Source organism: Sarcophilus harrisii, chromosome 6 (assembly GCF_902635505.1).
Source record: "Sarcophilus harrisii chromosome 6, mSarHar1.11, whole genome shotgun sequence".
NCBI lineage: Eukaryota > Metazoa > Chordata > Mammalia > Dasyuromorphia > Dasyuridae > Sarcophilus > Sarcophilus harrisii.
Window position 1 is genome coordinate 153,044,468 of NC_045431.1, and position 17,222 is coordinate 153,061,689.

General features: G+C 34.0%; 1 protein-coding gene across 2 annotated transcripts in view; it reads right to left on the reverse strand.

Moving 5' to 3' along the window:
- Positions 1-3,961: 3,961 nt before the first annotated feature.
- CFAP299 (cilia and flagella associated protein 299) overlaps positions 3,962-17,222 on the reverse strand; it is a 466,055-nt gene continuing 452,794 nt past the window's right edge. For both annotated transcript variants that reach the window (XM_012552044.3, XM_031944215.1), the window contains one exon: positions 3,962-4,149. In XM_012552044.3, the coding sequence (XP_012407498.2) occupies positions 4,054-4,149 (96 nt within the window). In that variant the 3' untranslated portion in view covers positions 3,962-4,053. The remainder of the gene's footprint in view (positions 4,150-17,222) is intronic.

Below are 17,222 nucleotides of genomic sequence, written 5' to 3' on the forward strand. Positions count from 1 at the left end.
AACTTTGGGTGTGGGCTGAAACTCAGAAAGCTTATGGTAACTTATAGAGGCAGTCTCTCAATTGCAGTTTATTAAAATTTTTGAGCGCTTTTAATCCTAATTCAGAGAGTTTGAAAACTACACTGGGCATATACAAAAAGTAGAAGCAAAACTGCCTCTTGCTCTTATTGTCTCTCAGATAAAGGTTCCAGATATATCCGACCAGCAGAAAGAATGGGACCAGGGAGAATCACAAAACTAAAGCCAACGGAAATCACCAGCAAGCAATGCCCATGCTCCTGCCAGGGAACACATATGCAGAGGGACAACCACGTGAGATTTGATTCCTGGGAAGGAACATGATGTTATGGCCAGCAGATATCTGTGGTGACCCTGAGGCAATGGAGCTCAGCTGTTCTGTATGCATGTGCTTTTCCAAATATATGTTCTAGCACACAGAAATCAATCACTAGATCACAAGCAGTTACTAAGTGTTTATCCCATACTAAATATTGTGCTAACTATTGAGACAAAAAATAAGACTGTCTGTCCTCAGAGAGCTTACAAAGTTCTGGAAGATGATGTAACATGCTCCTATATAGGTAAATAGATGTCTACCAAAGGCATACAAAATGATTTCAGGGGTGGGGAATCAATAGCTGTGTGAATCAGCATTTGAACTGAACCTTGGTTGGAGCTAGGGAGTTCCCAGAGGCAAAGGTAAGTTCTTGAAAGAGCATTTGAGGCACAATGGAGATAGATACAGGAGATACAACAGCATTGGCTGGAATGGATATGTGGAAGGTTGTAATATATTATCTCATGGAAAGATAAACATGGATGTTTGTACTTTATCCTAGAGGCCATAGGGAACCTCTGAAGTGTCTTTAGCAGAGAAATGATGTAGGTTGGTTTTCCAGGTAGGATTATCATTTTGGCAGCTAGCAACAAAGAGGATGGAAAAAGAAGGGGAAGTCTGGCTACAGACACAATGAGGAGGGTATTGCAATAGTCCAGGAATGAGGGGCACTCTGACCTGAGCACAGAAAAACGACCAGATACAAGATTGTGGAGGTAGATTATTCCCTAGTGGTGTGCTCTCTTGTCTCTGATGGTGGATTTGTGGGAAGTGTCAGGCCTGTAATTCAGGAATACCAATCCGATAGCTAAACTAAGTCAGTAAGCACTTCAGATGTTGGGCACTGTGCTAGGTACTGGGCATATGAATAAAAGCAAAATGAAAGACAGTCCCTACACTCTTTGGAAGGTGACATTCTATTAGGAAAAGATAACATGAAAAAGAAAAAGGGGACCTAGACAGAAACATGGTGGAGAAAAAAGTTTGGAGAGCAAAATTGGTTCCCTTCCTACCCCACAATGAGTAACCATAATTGGCTTGGGGATTCTTCCTAAAAATGGTGGAAGGAAGGGCCTGCAGCTGCATAAGAAGGCTGCTGGAGCATGGTGGAAAAAAGTCTGGAGATCCATGAGCAGATCGAGACCTTTCTCAAAATGGAGATTCCTGGAGAAAAAAAATAAAAACAAAAATGACCAAAGGAAATTATCTGTGTGGAGAATGGAATGGAGGCAGGAGAAGTTTGATGCAGGAAAAATGATTGTGAGGCTCATTAGGGATTTGAAATATTTTATTGTTTCTTTATATACTACTTTATTTGCTTTGTTTTGAATAGAAAAAAGTTAATTGGTGGGGTATTTCGAGTTATGGTTTTGAATGAATGCAAACTCTAGAGAAGCTTTGTCTGGAGGGTACACTCTGCAAGGTGGGGTGTGGGTGTCCCCAGCTAGTACATATAGATGAATAATACAGGCTTTGCCCTCAATTGTTATATTCTGGGGACATGTACACAAATAATTAAAATATAAAAAAATAGTATGAGAGATGTGACATATTTGGGGAAGGAAGTTACTTAAACTGGGAATGGGAAAATAAATAAAATGTGAATAGAGGGACCAATGAACAAAAAATTACAAGTGGGAAAGTACAGAGAATTCTGTGGAGAAGCAGCATATACAGTGAATAAAAAGGCAGCATGGAGTAGTGAGTGGATGGGGCATTTGAATGGTAGGTAGTCAAGAAGGCTCAGAGATCAATCTGGGGCAAAGCATCAAAGATTGCCTCAGTTTCCTGATCTATAAAATGAAGGGTTTACACCTGATGGCTTCTATGGGCCTTTTTCGGGTATAAATTTATAATCCTATAAATTTGGCTATAATGTAGGATACAGAAAAAAGTGCATTAACTGAAAAGATAGACTAAGGTAAGGTCATGAAGAGCCTTAAATGTCCTGTTAAAAGCACCTGATTGTTTTAAGAAGTCATTAGGCAGAATATGCTGTGAAGGAATATCCTATAGTGTGATTCATGGTACTGATTTAGTGGCCATTCAAGTAAACTCTCAATCATCTATCATATTGAGGCATCAAATACAAATGCTAAGATATTAGAAATTAATCTCTTGAAACTTAAAACTGTCACTGAGGATATAAAAATATTTCAATCCCACCATTAAAGAATTCCACAAAAACTTCTTCTTTCCTTTACATTTTAAATTTTGCCTTCATGTTACATTTTCATCATCCCAACGTTAATGCCAGAAATGATAATTGCAGATAAATATATCTGTACTACGGATTCATACTAAAATTACATAATTGTCAAAGACGGCAATAGAATGAAAAACTTTTTCACATATGTTATGCATTTTTGGATTGATATTGCTTATTTTGAGTATAGGATAAGAAAGGAACCCTTAGCTAGATTAGATGCCCACAGCCACTTCCTTGGGTAATTTTCCTCTACAAACATTGAAGAGTACATATTGAGGGTTGGGAATATGATCTCTTATAAAGCCTTTCCAACTTTTTCACTTTTCCATCAGTGGTCTCCCTCCACTCTGGCCACAACAACACAGCACAATCTCAGGTGCCAAAGTCAATCGCAAGGAATGTTTTGTCAACCTTAGCTTGGTTCACCATGATCAGGATCTTAACTGTCTTTACCTATATCCCATTCCCAAGTCTTCACTATTTCATTCCTTTCAAGTCAATAAGTTCCTTTGCTAGTTTACTCTTTAACCCATTGAGTACTGTTTTGTTAACTAGATTTTATAAAGTTTACTCTTCAGTTTAAGGTTAAAACTGCTATCCTGGTAGGCATCTGAACTTTTACCCTAGTGGTGTCTTTGATCCTGGGAATAGTCTTTCTTTCATTAACCATTCTTCTGCTCTCAGTCTACAACATCCTGCCTGTCTAAACCTTCCTCCCTGATCAGATACTTTTTTTCCCCCCTGAATCATCAGTTCCTCAAAATGTCACTAGGTTTCTTCCCCGTGTTGTTCCTCAGCATCGCTAAATGCTATGAAGTTCCTATCTGCCAGTTATAGGATCATGTTTAAAATATTAATTTGACAAGCATGTCTTGAGATGTTATAGGTTCATATAGGCAGAGCTAAAAGGGAACATAAAAGTCAATTATGCCAACTCTTTTCCTTTACAGTAAAAAGAAGGCTACAACAACTCAAGAGACGTTAAACAATTTGCCCATGATCATACAGGCAGAACCTGTATTGTTCTTTTTACATAGAGAATTAAGTGACTTAATGCCCCATATTTGCATGATTTAATTCAAGAAATACATAAGCTAGAGTAGATCTTGCATCATATAAGTATTTTAAAATCTTCTCATCTTTCTTTCAGGGATTTCTGCTATGTGGAATATAGTTGAATTCCATTCCTTTTGTTACTAATAGAAATTCACACAATTCTTATGTGTGAAAACCCCAGGCTTAGAAATATCACAAATTATTGCATCTTTGAAACATCAATGATTTTACTCATGTGAGCTGTGTCATTCAATATGGCTTCCTTGTTCATGAAAGGACTTTTGTAGTGTAGGAAAAAACCTCAAAATGAGATTGTAAAAGTTACCCTTGTATTCATCAAAAGGCAGTCAAGAGAGAGATCTCTTCAAATGTCTTTATTTGCCTCATAGCTACAAGTCTTGTGATTTAAACTTATTGCAAGGAAACAGAAAATGACCCAGTATGTTGATGTTTAAGTCTTTCTTCGAGAAACATGGTCATAGATGACAACTTGCAGGTAGAGGTCCGTTTGGATAGGAGTCCTGGTAGAGTTATCCCCTGGGTGAACCTGAAACACAAATCATATAAGTCATAAGTACTCAAATATTTCCCCTCATTTAATTGTTAAATCTTATAGAGAAATCAACAATTTATGATTTTAGAGATATTGCAATCATTTTCCTTTAGAAGCTTTTTGGCAGGGAGGATTGACAATTTAGATTTTGAGATTGTGACTTGGAACTCAAAATGCCCCCCCATAACATGATGAGATAATGGGATAGGATTTTCATGGCAGCCTGTGCAGTTATTTCAGAAAAAATAAGGCAGTTAAGTAATTTTTAAGGACTTTTTAAGCTTCTATATTATAAGAGTGGAAGATCAGCAAAAAGGAGTTTCTAGTTAGAGAAAAGCATTGATTATTGCTTGTGCTGGACTGAGATGAAAAAAAGATACTGGAAGAGAAATGAGAAATAGTCAAGCAAAAAAGATGATATCCTTAGGCAGATAAGAGTCTCAGACAAAGTATGTACTTTACAGGGTACAACCACAGAATTAGATGAATTAGGACAATGAATGCCACCTTGTGGCTACCTATCCTGTATGTGAAAATTCCCATTAAAGATAAACACAATTATTGCTACTCCACAAAAAAACAAAACAAAACAAAACAAAAAAACCCCAAAAAACCCCAGCATCTTGAGTGCTTCAACTGCAACTCTAAAAAGTGAAAGAAGATTATTGTTCTATATTCATGATCTCATGGACCACACTGTCCAGGAGGTTTCTTGGCAAAGACACTGTAGTGTTTTGCCATTGGCCTTTCCTAGTGGATTAAGACAAACGGGGGTAAGCTAGTAAGTTTTTGGCATTGGATTTTAACTCTGGTCTTCCTTACTCCAGGCTCAGAGCTGCATCCACTGAGCCACCAAGCTGCCCCTTCAGCACTCACACCTGTTATTTGGAAATATTAAGAGAATGTAGTGGCATATTGCTGAAGCATCATCATTTATAATAGGGGCTTTTACTCCCTTCCTCCATTTTTTGTCATAAATCCCTTTGGCAATTATACTAGTAAAGCCCTAGACTTCTCAGAATAAAGCTTTTAGATACATAAAATAAAATACAGGATTATGAGGAAAAAGTTATACTGAAAATTACAATGAAATATCATCAAAATAGATAAAGCAAATTGTAATATAGGAATATGTCAAGTAGTGAGCCAAAAACACTAGTCATTTCAAGTAGTGATAAATGTATAAAGTATATTTCAAAGTATCAGCAATGATTGCAATGTGATATGAACATCTATGATTTCTATTGTACCAGTCACAAGGATTGCTTACATTACTGTTTGTTGCCTATATTCATAATTAAGACAAAATGCTAAATTTTAATTGGAGCTTAGTGGAAATAAAGCTGTAATAAGGATATATATTTTTCTCAGTCAAGCTCTGAAAATCTAGTTACACTCAGCTCAAGAGTGTGTGGAACTTAAGACCCACAGATTTAGAGATATTCACAGGCATATTTTCAGATGATTAATTAAATTATGAGCATCTTTTAACTATAATTCTTCAGTGCCATTGTGATGGTTTTTTGATTTTGATATCATTTTGATCTTTATTGCAATAATTTTGTGGTTTTGTTTTAGGTATTTTACTAATGAAAATAAGGCTTGATCTTCTAAAAACTTAAAATTTAAGATGGCCATATACAGAGGGCTTACATCTAGATAAACTATCAAATAAACAAAGACAAACATTCTATTAACATTCTATCCCTGGTCAGTTGTAAGAATTTCTCCTTGTCCCTGACTGTCCTGAGCTCATTTATTTTCTTGATTGTGTAATAGATTGAAGAGCAATATCTCTTTTGAAGTGAACACAGTCTAAGTGTATATATTAGGATAGTGAATGAAGCTGAATCTTTTGATAGGCTGGTATCAGGACATATTCTTTTAAAATAGAAGCTGCTAGATGGTACAATGGATAGAACCTGGAGTCAGTAAGATTCATCTTTCTCAGCTTAAATCTGGTCTCATACACTTAACTAGCTTTGTGACACTGAGCAAGTCACTTTACTCTGTTTGCCTCAGTTTCTTGATCTGTAAAATGAACTGAAGAAATGGCAAACCATTTCAACATCTTTGCCAAGAACACCCTAAGAACCAGACAAAATGAAAAACAACTTTAAAAAATTTAAGACAAAGATTCTTCTAGGTTTTCAGAGTCATCCACCTTAGTCACCTCTTATTTATTTCTATGGCAGAAACATACTTTGTTCTTAATCATTCCTTCTGATCCACAATTGATACTTAACTTCTATCCTAAAGTCTCTCCTTGAAGTTAGACTGATTTTGTTATTGATTTTTGTTATTGATTATACTATGTATGAGAGACAGGAAAATAAGTGAATAGAGCTGAAATATCTCTAACTCCCTATGTTTTTGCCTTTATTCTTCAGTAGAGTTCGCATGTCTATTAGTTTATATTTTTTAGAGCTATTTTTTACTAATAAAAACAGTATCATTTCTTCGGATCTTGTTTACATTTAAAAACATATAGGCAATTTCCCCTTCTAAACTAGTTAAACATTTATGTATACAGAGATTGACATCCGTATGTAATTGCATATGCAAATTTATTTTTCCCTTTCAATACATAATATAAACTAGATTAAAACAGAGGAGGGGTGAAGGCATACTATTGCATATGAAGATATGCTTTGTAATGAAATGATTATACCAGATAGACAGGAGAAAGCATGGTTAAAATTATTTTGGGAAAAGCCTGAAGAAAACAATTTTGTGATTGGAGTATATCACAAACTACCTGGAGAGTAAAAGAAAAATAGGAAAGGAATTTACTAAAATAGATTACAAACTTGGACTAACATCACAACATGGTAATGCTCGGCAAAGACTGAAGAGTAAAGTTCACTTCTCATTTTCATGCCAATAATCAATAAAATGTAGGAATTTACATAAGTAGCAAATCTTGGTGAAGTAGGTATAAAATATTGTGAAGCAATCCTTCATAAAGTAATGCACTCAAAACTTGTTGATCGATGTGAAAAAAATGAGTACTAAGATTCTCCAGTCAAAAATAGAAACCTTTTTTTCAATTTGTTGTAGATAATATATTTTAACTAAAAGGAATTAAAATCAGTGGCCTTTAAAAAAAAGCAACCAAATACACAAATTTGGAATTTTTAACCAGTGAGCAATATGAGATCATATTTTAGGATGTGAATAGTTTTCTTTTTTCTATTTTTCATGGATACCATTCATAGGCAACTGCAGTTCATGAAAATAGTTTCCCAGAGTTCCCTATTGTAGAGATCTTTTATTTAAATCAGAGACATTTTTTTTTCTTTCAGTGGAGTCGGTTAAAAGGCATATATATTTTCTAACTTTGGGCCTAAATTACTATTTTTTGTTTATTTAGTATTTAATTTTTTCCCAGTTATAAGTAAAAACAATTTTTAATATGTGTTTTTAAAACTTTGAGTTCCAGATTCTCTACCTTCCTCTTAACTGTTGAGAATTAAGCCATTTCCTCCCCCCATTGAGAATGCAAGCAACTTAATATTCAATAATTCAATATGCAAGGCTATACATGTGTGGTCATGCAAGACCACACATAATAACCATGTTTTGAAAGAAAATAGACCAAAGGAAAACCCTCAAAAATAAAGTGGAAAAAAGTATGCTTCAATTTGTATTCAGACTTCATCATATCCATCCATTTTTCTTTGGGGATGGATAGCATTTTTTCCATCCTAAGTCCTTCAAAGTTGTCTTGATCATTATATTGCTGAGAATAGCTAAGTCATTCCCAACCAATCATCTTACTTTGTACACAGTACATTTAAATTTATATTTGTTCATATATTTGTCTTTCCAGGTTTTTCTGAAAGCATCCTGCTCATTATTTCTTATATCACAATAGAATTCCATCAATTTGTTCAGCCATTCCCATCCTCTCAATTTCCAATTCTTTGCTACAAATAGTTTTTGAACATATAGGTCCTTTTCCTTTTTGTTTTTTATCTCTTTTGGGATATAGACCATATAAATGCTTTTATACATGGCTTTACAGTTCTTTGGGCATAGTTCCAAATTGCTCTATAGAATGGGTGAATCAGTCACTAATAGTACAATGTCTTTTTTCCCACATCCCCTCCACCATTTGTCACTTTTTTTTCTGTCCTATTAGCCAGTCTAATAGGTTTGTAGTAGTAGCACTTCAGAATTGTTTCAACTTGCATTTCTCCAATCAATCGTGAGTTGGAACATCTCTTTATATGGGTACAGATAGCTAGAATTATTTTATTTGAAAACTATTCATATCTTTTGATCCTTTATCCATTAGGGAATGACTCTTATTGTGATAAATTTAACTTAGCTCTCTATGTTTGAGAAATGAAGTCTTTTTCAGAGCAACTTCATTTTTTTTCATAATTACTCTTCTTAAATGTATTTCCCCATTTAATTCTATCCTCCCTCTCTTTTCACTTTGTCCCTCATCAAAAGTGTTTTGCTTCTGATAAACACTTCCCTAATCTGTCCTCCCTTCTATCACCTCTTCCTTCTTTCAGGAGGTGATCCGTGGATTCTTTCAATTTCTACTTTTCCTTCGGGTTCTAGAATATTAGGGCAGTTTTCCTTGACAATTTCTTTAAAGATGTCCAGGCTCTTTTTTGATCATGACTTTCAGACAGTCTAATAATTAATCCCTCTTCTATCTTCTGGATCTATCTTCAGTGAACTTTTTTGTCTCTTTTCATTAGGCCAATTCTGTTTTTAAGACACTGATTATTTTTAATGGTGTTATTTTCTTCAATTTTTTTTGGTGATTTTTTTTTTTTTTTTTTTTTTTTTACCAAACTTGACTTTTTTTTTTTTTTGTCATTTTCTTGCATCAGTATCATTTTTCTTCCCAAATTTTCCTCTACTTCTCTTACTTGGATTTTCAAAAAATTTTTTGAGCTCTTCCATGGCCTGAGGTCCATTTTTTTTTTGGAGGCTTTGGATATAGGAGTTTTGACTTCTTCTGAATGTGTGTTTTGACCTTCCTTGACGCTACAGTAACTTTTTATGATCAGAGTTCTTTTTTTCTGTTTGTTCATTTTCACTTTTAATTATACTGAAAAGTCTACTTCCTACCTTCCAGTGGAGGGCTCACTATCCCAAGCTTCAGAGTTCTGTTCTATTTTCAGAGAGACTTCCAGGGACTTGCATGTTTTTGTTTTGCCAAGTGGACATAATCTAAGGAGAGGTGGGTTTCCCATTTCCCTTGTCTGGGCTCTGTTTTGTCAGTGGCCATAAGCCACATTGTGTTCTATCCTGAAACTGTGATGAGGGATCCCATTTCATTGTGGCAGTCATCTGTAGTATGCTCCTCCTTCTCCTCACCCTGGGGCTACCACCCAAGACTGTGACCCGGATCTGAATATCACCAAAGCAATAGTCCTGCCTCAGTGCTAGCAAAGAGACCACCTGTAACCTCCCCACCAGTTATTTAAGCCCCTCACCCTCTGGGCTTTGGAAGCTGCTACTGAGACCCATTCAGGGGCTCCAGAGCCTGCTCCTGGTTAGCTGGGACTGGGTTATGCTGGAGCAGCCTGCACTGGACTGTACTCCACTTTTACCCAAATGTGACAAATCTTTCCTGCCAATCTTCTAACTTGGGCTGGAAAACTTTTTTTCTTGGGCTGGAAAACTTTCACTTGTTCTTTTTGTCCGTTCTACTACTATACAATTATTAGAATTTGTTGGAATCCATTATATAAAGGTATTTGGAGGGATTTGGGAAGAACTCAGCCACTTTTTAATATTCCCAGCATGAGTACACAGTAGGCTCTTAATAAATGCCATTTGATTTTCTTTATGCTTTTAAATTAAGATTTATAAATTTTGTTTATATTCTCAGAGAACCCACTTCTAGTTTTGCTTATCTATTACATACTCTTGGGTTTTCAATCAAACTATATTTTTTACTTTTCAAGATTTCCTTTATATTTTTGCTTATTGTGGATTTCTTGAACTTCTAGTTCAATTTATTAACATTCTCATTTTTATTTTGTTAATGTGTATTTTAGGGATATATATTTTTCCTCTAAAGTCTAGTTTTCATCTAATAGTGATTTGTTTTAGAATTTCATTATTAAGTCTTAAATCTGGGCTTGAGTTGTTTACTTCTGGTCTTTGAATTAATTTCTCTTTTAATTGGGTTATGGCCAGCTAAGAATGTATTTGCCTTAATTTAGAATTTCTCTGTATTTTTATGCATTTATATTTTTGTGAAGGTGCCATATGGTATTAGAGAAATGTACATTATATTTTTAGTGGTTATCTTCTGAGGGTGCCATAAATCTTTTAGTTCCATCAATTATTCAGTTCATCAATTTCCCTTTTGCTTATCTTTCCATTAGTTGGGTCCAGCTTTGAGAAAAGAATATCAAAATCTATTTTTAATGTTACTATTTATGTTTTGATCTACTGGTCATCCTGCCATCTGGGGGAGGAGGTGGGGGGAAAGAGGGGAAAAACTGGAACAAGAGGTTTGGGCAATTGTCAATGCTGTAAAGTTACCCATACATATAACCTGTAAATAAAAGGCTATTAAAATAAAAAAAAAACTATTTATGTTTTGTCCACTTAGGAAATTTTTCTTTATGAATTTAAATGCTATGCCAAAATTGATGCATACAAATTTAATATTCACATTGGTCCATTGTCTAACATAAAATGTTATTTTCTTGGGTCATTTCTATTAAGATTGATTTTTGTTCTAATAGAATGATTGCAACTTCTGTTTTAAAAAGTTGATCTTAAGCATAAGTAAACTTAGTTTCAGTTTTTAAATATTATCACTTATTTTCTATTTTGTATATATCAGATATGTTTTCTTTGAGATCAATTCAGTGTAACAATTATAGCGAAGCAAAACAAATCTATTCATTCGTCAAATCCAACAATATATCTGGTCTAATATAATTTTTATAGTCTCTTACCTGAGTTAAGTTGTTCATTTTAGTACTAAGTTGTTTTAACAAAGTTGTTTATTCTCCTAAGTATTTAGTTTTGATCTTTCATTTCATTTATAATATAGAAAAAACCCTAACCAAATCCTTGTCTAATTTTTTAAGGAATTCCAATGGGGTATTTGATAAATCTATATTTATAAATAATGTTGAATTCTCTCTCTTTCTCCCTAACTCTATTCCCTGCCCTGATTTGTGTTTTAGGCATATCTAGTTCCATAGTCATTATTTGTTTTGTTTACTCACTTTCCCAGCATTACTTTATGATTTGATATTTGGCATATTTTGTTAATCTCTCACTTAACTTCTAGAATTCCTAATTTGGTGTTTAATTGGGGGCCTTTAATTTGTTGGTTCTCTATTTTAGTTGCATGCCCAATTCATTGATATACTCTTTCCTTTTTTGACTAAACTATTGAGATATAAATTTTCCCTTAATTGCCTTGACTTAAAAGCCTGCAATTTTAGTATGTTGTCTCAATGTTGTCATTATTTTTAAAGAAATTACTGGTTTGAAGATTTTTTGACTCACTCTTTATGATTAAAATTATTTAGTTTGCAAGGAATTTTTAATCTTTGATTCATATAATTATTATTGCATGATGATCAGTAAAAATGCATTTGCTATTTTTTCTTTTCTGTTATTTATGAAGTTTGAAAAAAGTCCTACTACATGGTCATTTTTATGAAGGTGTCATTCACATCTGAGAAACCACCAAACTCCTATTCCTATTCAACATCTTTTTACCTTCTTCCTTGTTTACTTTGGTTGATTTATTTAGCTCTAACAGGGATAAATTAAGATCCCCTACTATTATAGATTTGCTATTTCCTTCTGCAACATGTTTTTAAACTTTTCCTTTAAGAATTTAGATTCTATGTCATGTGATGCAAGCATATTTAACTCTGATTTATTATTAATTCACTGCTTATGATGCCTGTTAGTAAAATATATTTTTCCTGTTTATCACTTAATTAGGTTATTTTGTGATTTTGCTTTGTTTGTTCATTACCGCTACATTGGCTTTTTTTTTTTTTTTTTTACTTCAGCTGAAGCATAATAAGAGTCTACTCCAGACCCTCTATGTATAACTTTCTGTTTCAAGCATGGTTTTTTTAAACAGGTGAGTTCTGATTTCTTATTCATTCTATCTTTTTTTGTTGTTGTTTTAGAATTAAACATTTATCTTTGTTAACTTTATATTTCCCTCCTTCCTATTTTTCCTTCTTATTCCTTTTCTTTTCCTTATCTTCCTTGATCCTTCTTTAAAAGTCTGCTTTGCTTCTTACTAATGACCATCTTACCTCCCTCTTATTTATCCACTTTCTCTCAACTCTTTCTCCTTATAGTTCTCTATAGGGTAAGATATATGTACTTTTCCCTCCTTATCAAACCAGTTTAGGAGTGAAGTCCAAGTGTAGCTCACTTCCTTGCCTCCAATAGTCTCCTGCAATGTACAAAATGTCTACCCTCCATTTATCCAAGATAATTTTCCCCATTATTCCTCTTACTGAAAATATGTAAGATGGTAAATAGTTCTTCACCTTTTTAAAAATCCCCATTTCTTGTTCATATTTACACTTTTATGCTTGTTTCCTATATGTAAAATTTTCTACTCAGTTCTAATCTTTCATTAGAAATACAGGGTTAAAAAATATTTTGTTAAAAGTCCCCTTTTCCTCTGTTGGATTGTATTTAATTTTGTTGGATGGGATGCAAACCTAGATCCTTTTCCTTCTGTAATACAATATTCTTAGCATACTGGTGGGCTACTAAATCTTGTGGTTCTTCAGCACTTGAATTCTTTCCTTCCTACTGCTTACAGTGTTTTTTCTTGATCTAAGTGCTATAGATTTTGGTTATAATATTCCTATGGGAATATGGGAGTTTTTATTTTGAGGTTTTTCTGAGGTGTTAACTAATTAGATTTTTAAAAATGTCTACTTTGTCCTTTGAATCTGAGGTATATGGACATTTTAATGATTTTTTAAAAATATGCCTGGGCATTTAAAATTTTTTTTGGGGGTGTAGCTTTCAAATAGTCCAAGAATTTTTAAATGACCTCTCTTTAAACTGTTTTCCAAGTCATTTGTTTTTTCTATATTTTCCATTTCCCCCCAATTTTCCAGACCTTTGAATTTATAATTTATAAATAACCTATAGAGTCAGTTTCCATTTGAACAATCTTAATTTTCAAAATGTTATTTTCTTCAGTACAGTTTTGATATGTATTACCTTTTTCTAAACTTCTAATATTCCACTGATAGTTTTGTTTAGTTCTTGTTCCCTTCGCTCATTTTTCTTCTACTGCTTTTAATTAGTGTTTAAAATAAGTATTTGAAAAGAATATAAAAATTAACTATTCTAGGAATTCTTATTGGATGTGTACCCAAACTGCAGTTTTCTTTGAGACTTTTGTTTGTAGATATTTTTGAATTATTCTCTTCTGTGTTTCTCTTGAGCTTCCCTGTCATAACAACTCTTAATAGAGAATTTTCCTTCTTTCTCCTCCTACTCCTTTTTGCTCATTTTATGTTAGTGTTGGGTTCTTTATAGCTTCAGGAGGAGGTCTGACTTGCCTGAGGCCTGTCTGACCAGAACTTTTAAAAATGCTTCTTCTGCTACTTCAGTGGCCTAGACTGGGCCCTGAAAGGTTTCAGTATTCCCCATGTCATATAACCCAGGGTGAGATCTGTTCATTGCCCTCCTGATTTGAGCTCCTTAAGTTCCTAATCCAGGTTTTAAGTTTTGGTTAAGAGTTTCAAGAGACCACTGCTGGACTTATTGAGAGACAATGAAAGTTCAAAGTGACTGTATTGCTGGCTCTCCTTTGTTCTGGGACTCCTGTCCTAATTATTCCATTTTAGATTAGAATCTGGGCTACCTGGTAGGTTTCAGGAACTTGTTTCTTAATTCAGTACATACCTAGGGTCCACACTCTGGACAGTTTTTCTCTCTGCCCTGAATGTGTGACCCAGAACTGGGAAATGGCCATTTGAGCTGCCACATGATATCTATCTGTACCAAGGAGGCTCTGAGAGCTCTTTCTGCCCTCATGTCTTGTCTGGCTCCCCCTGCTTCTAGTTTTAAAGACCTTAAGATCTTTCTAAGGAGCTCTGGACTGGAAAAATGACTCATTGAAACTTTTTCTTGGTTTTTATCATCAGTATGTGGTCTCATGCATTTTCTAAATCATTGTGGAGAAGGGAGCTAGGCATTAATGCTGCTTCTCATGTCACCACCTTCCTCCACCTCCCAAAGTTATGCTATCAAATAGAAGAGGTAACAATAGGAATTCTAGCTTTTTTGCTAGTGATTTTTGCAGTCATTTCCAACTTTTTCTGAGTTTATGGACACAAACTTTATAGCACACGAGTGCCTTCTACCTTCCACTTTTTTAGTGACATTATGCATTATTCTTATGTCTTATTCTTTGAACCACCAATTCTTTAAGATTAAGTTTGCCTCCAGCTGTCTTTTCTTCAACAGACATTTATTTAACTTTTATCGCATTATAGTTAGTAAAGGATGTGTTTGAGATTTTGTATGTCCATAGTCAATTTAGTAGGTGTCAGCTGAAAATTATGAATTATTTTTTGCTAGTTTCATTTAAAAATTACCAGAAATCTGCAATATCAAGTCAACAAACATTTATTAAATACTTTTTATCAGACACCATGCTAAGTGCTAAGGACATATAGAAAGATAAAGACAGTCCTTGTTCTCAAAAACATGATCCAATGGAATAGATAAATAAGCTAACAGTTCTATGCAAATGAGATACGGGATAAATTATAGGTAATTAATGAAGGAAGGAATTACAATTAAGATATATTGCCTCTTGTGAAAGGTGGGATTTTAGCTGAAACTTAAAGAAGGTGAAAGCATGGAAGTAGAAATAAAATTCCTGGAATGAGACAAGCAGTGAAAAATGCATACAGAGGAGATGGATAAAGTGCATTTCTAACTTTTTAGGTTTTCTTATGTTTTTATTTAGTTGTAAACATTTTTCTAGCTCTGAGAGAGTTATATTGAGGTCTCCCCCTCATTATAATTTTCCTCTTTTTTCTGCCTATAACATTTAACTTTTAAAAAATGTTTATATATTATGCTATATGGTGCATATGTTACATATTGAACCTTATTCACTGTCTATAGCAAAAAGGTTAATTAAATGTGAGTCCATGGGCTGTTACAGGGTGCCTACTACACTCCCTAATATATTTTTTTGTACTTGGTCTTTCCATCTCTACTATCTTCTTCTATTTTATCCCATTTTTGAGTCAGTTATAATAATTAGCTATATTTCCCATCTTCCTATTTTTTTATACTTTCTCCTCTTTTTACCTTCTCTTTACCTCCTCTATCCGTAGGATGGGTTTTTCTTATTACTAGTATATCTTCCCTCTAATTCCTTATCCCCTCTCTCTGTTCCCTCTCATTTCCTAATTTAATTGAATATCAAGATTATGTGAGGTAAGTTCCCTTGACATCTTTTCCTAATCCATTTTCTCTATTTCTTCTCTTTGTCCTTTCAAAATTCTTAAACAGAACAAAATCATTTCCATACCTTTTGTCTTATTTGATTCACTAGATTGTGAGCTCCAAGAGGAGGAACTGAGTTGTCTTTTTTTGGGGGGGGTCTTTTTTTGTATCCTTATTACTTAGCACAGTGTCTGGCATATATCAGGTACTTAGAAATGATTATTGGTTCATTTTAACTCACTCCATGGTCTTTGATGTCATGAGAGTTTAAAATGTAAACCATTTGTCCATATAAAGTCCCTCCCAATTGCCTATTTGTAGTTAAAAATTTTTTTTTATATTATACTTTAGGCCAATGTTTATATTTCAAAGTTCTATTTTACCTGGTCTTTTTAATCTGGATTACTTGGAAATCTTCTATTCTACTGAAGGACAACATATTTTTTTTCTGCTCTAGGTTTATATAGTCAATTTTACTTGTAACTTACTCCACCTTAGTTCAGAATTAGAGTGAAGGTTAAGGTTATCTTGGCTATTTAAAAAGTGACAATTATAAGTGTGTGGGTAGATAATTTCTTTTTTTTTTTTTTTTTAAAGAAAATGATACTATGAAATTTATAAATGTTTCCATCCTTATGTGATTTTGTTGCATGGTTCACCTAGAAAAAGTCCTTGGCATACGGTTACAAACAATTAGACTGTCATGAGCTATGCGGAGAATTGTGTTATCAACTGAATCAAACCAAAATGATGATAGATGAGGCAGAAAAAGAGCACAGAGAGTATAGAACAAAAACTTTGAAATTAAAAGATCAGGAAATGATGGCCAGATGATTCTTTCCATTGACTACTCTGTATCGCTTCAGTTTACAAAGCTCCCATCAACTTCAGTGGATGATTAAAATCTGGAAAAGCTACTTGAACAAAAGAAATGGGAGATTTGGATTTTCTTTTTTAAATTAGAGTTTATGTTTGTAGACAATATGTATAATTTATATGTTGTACTGGATATTATATTGGGGTGGGAAAATAGGTAGGATATATAGGCAATGAAGGTGGTGATTGAACAACAAAAGGACTCACAGACATGAAACCTGCAGTGGTGCCTGCCAGTAGTTCAGTGAGGAAAGATGTTCATCAAGAGGAATCCACAAAAGTAGAACAGAATGGAACAGATAGTCTGGGGAATTTTAATTATATTTTATCAAGAGGCAGGATTGCAAGATGGTCCAAAGCAATGTTTGAAAGCTCAAGAACATTTTAATAGTAAAAATACAACTCATAACTCTGAGGACCAAGTATGACAGATTTCATGAGCCTTGGCAGGCCGTCTTCTGGTTTCTGGTAGCATTTATTGTATATTTTCAAATAGAAACATTGGTGATCTGAGAACCTGTTACAGAAGGATTCAGCACTGACCTATGTACCCATAGACATACATATATATGTGTATATACATACATATAAATATCCATGGGGAGGGGGAGGAAGAGACACAGAGAAACACACACACACAAAGAGGAAAAAAAAGAGAGAGACAGAGATAGAGAGAGATATATGCTGAGGATTATATCTGTCTTCTTCCTAACTACTTTCATCCAAAAGCT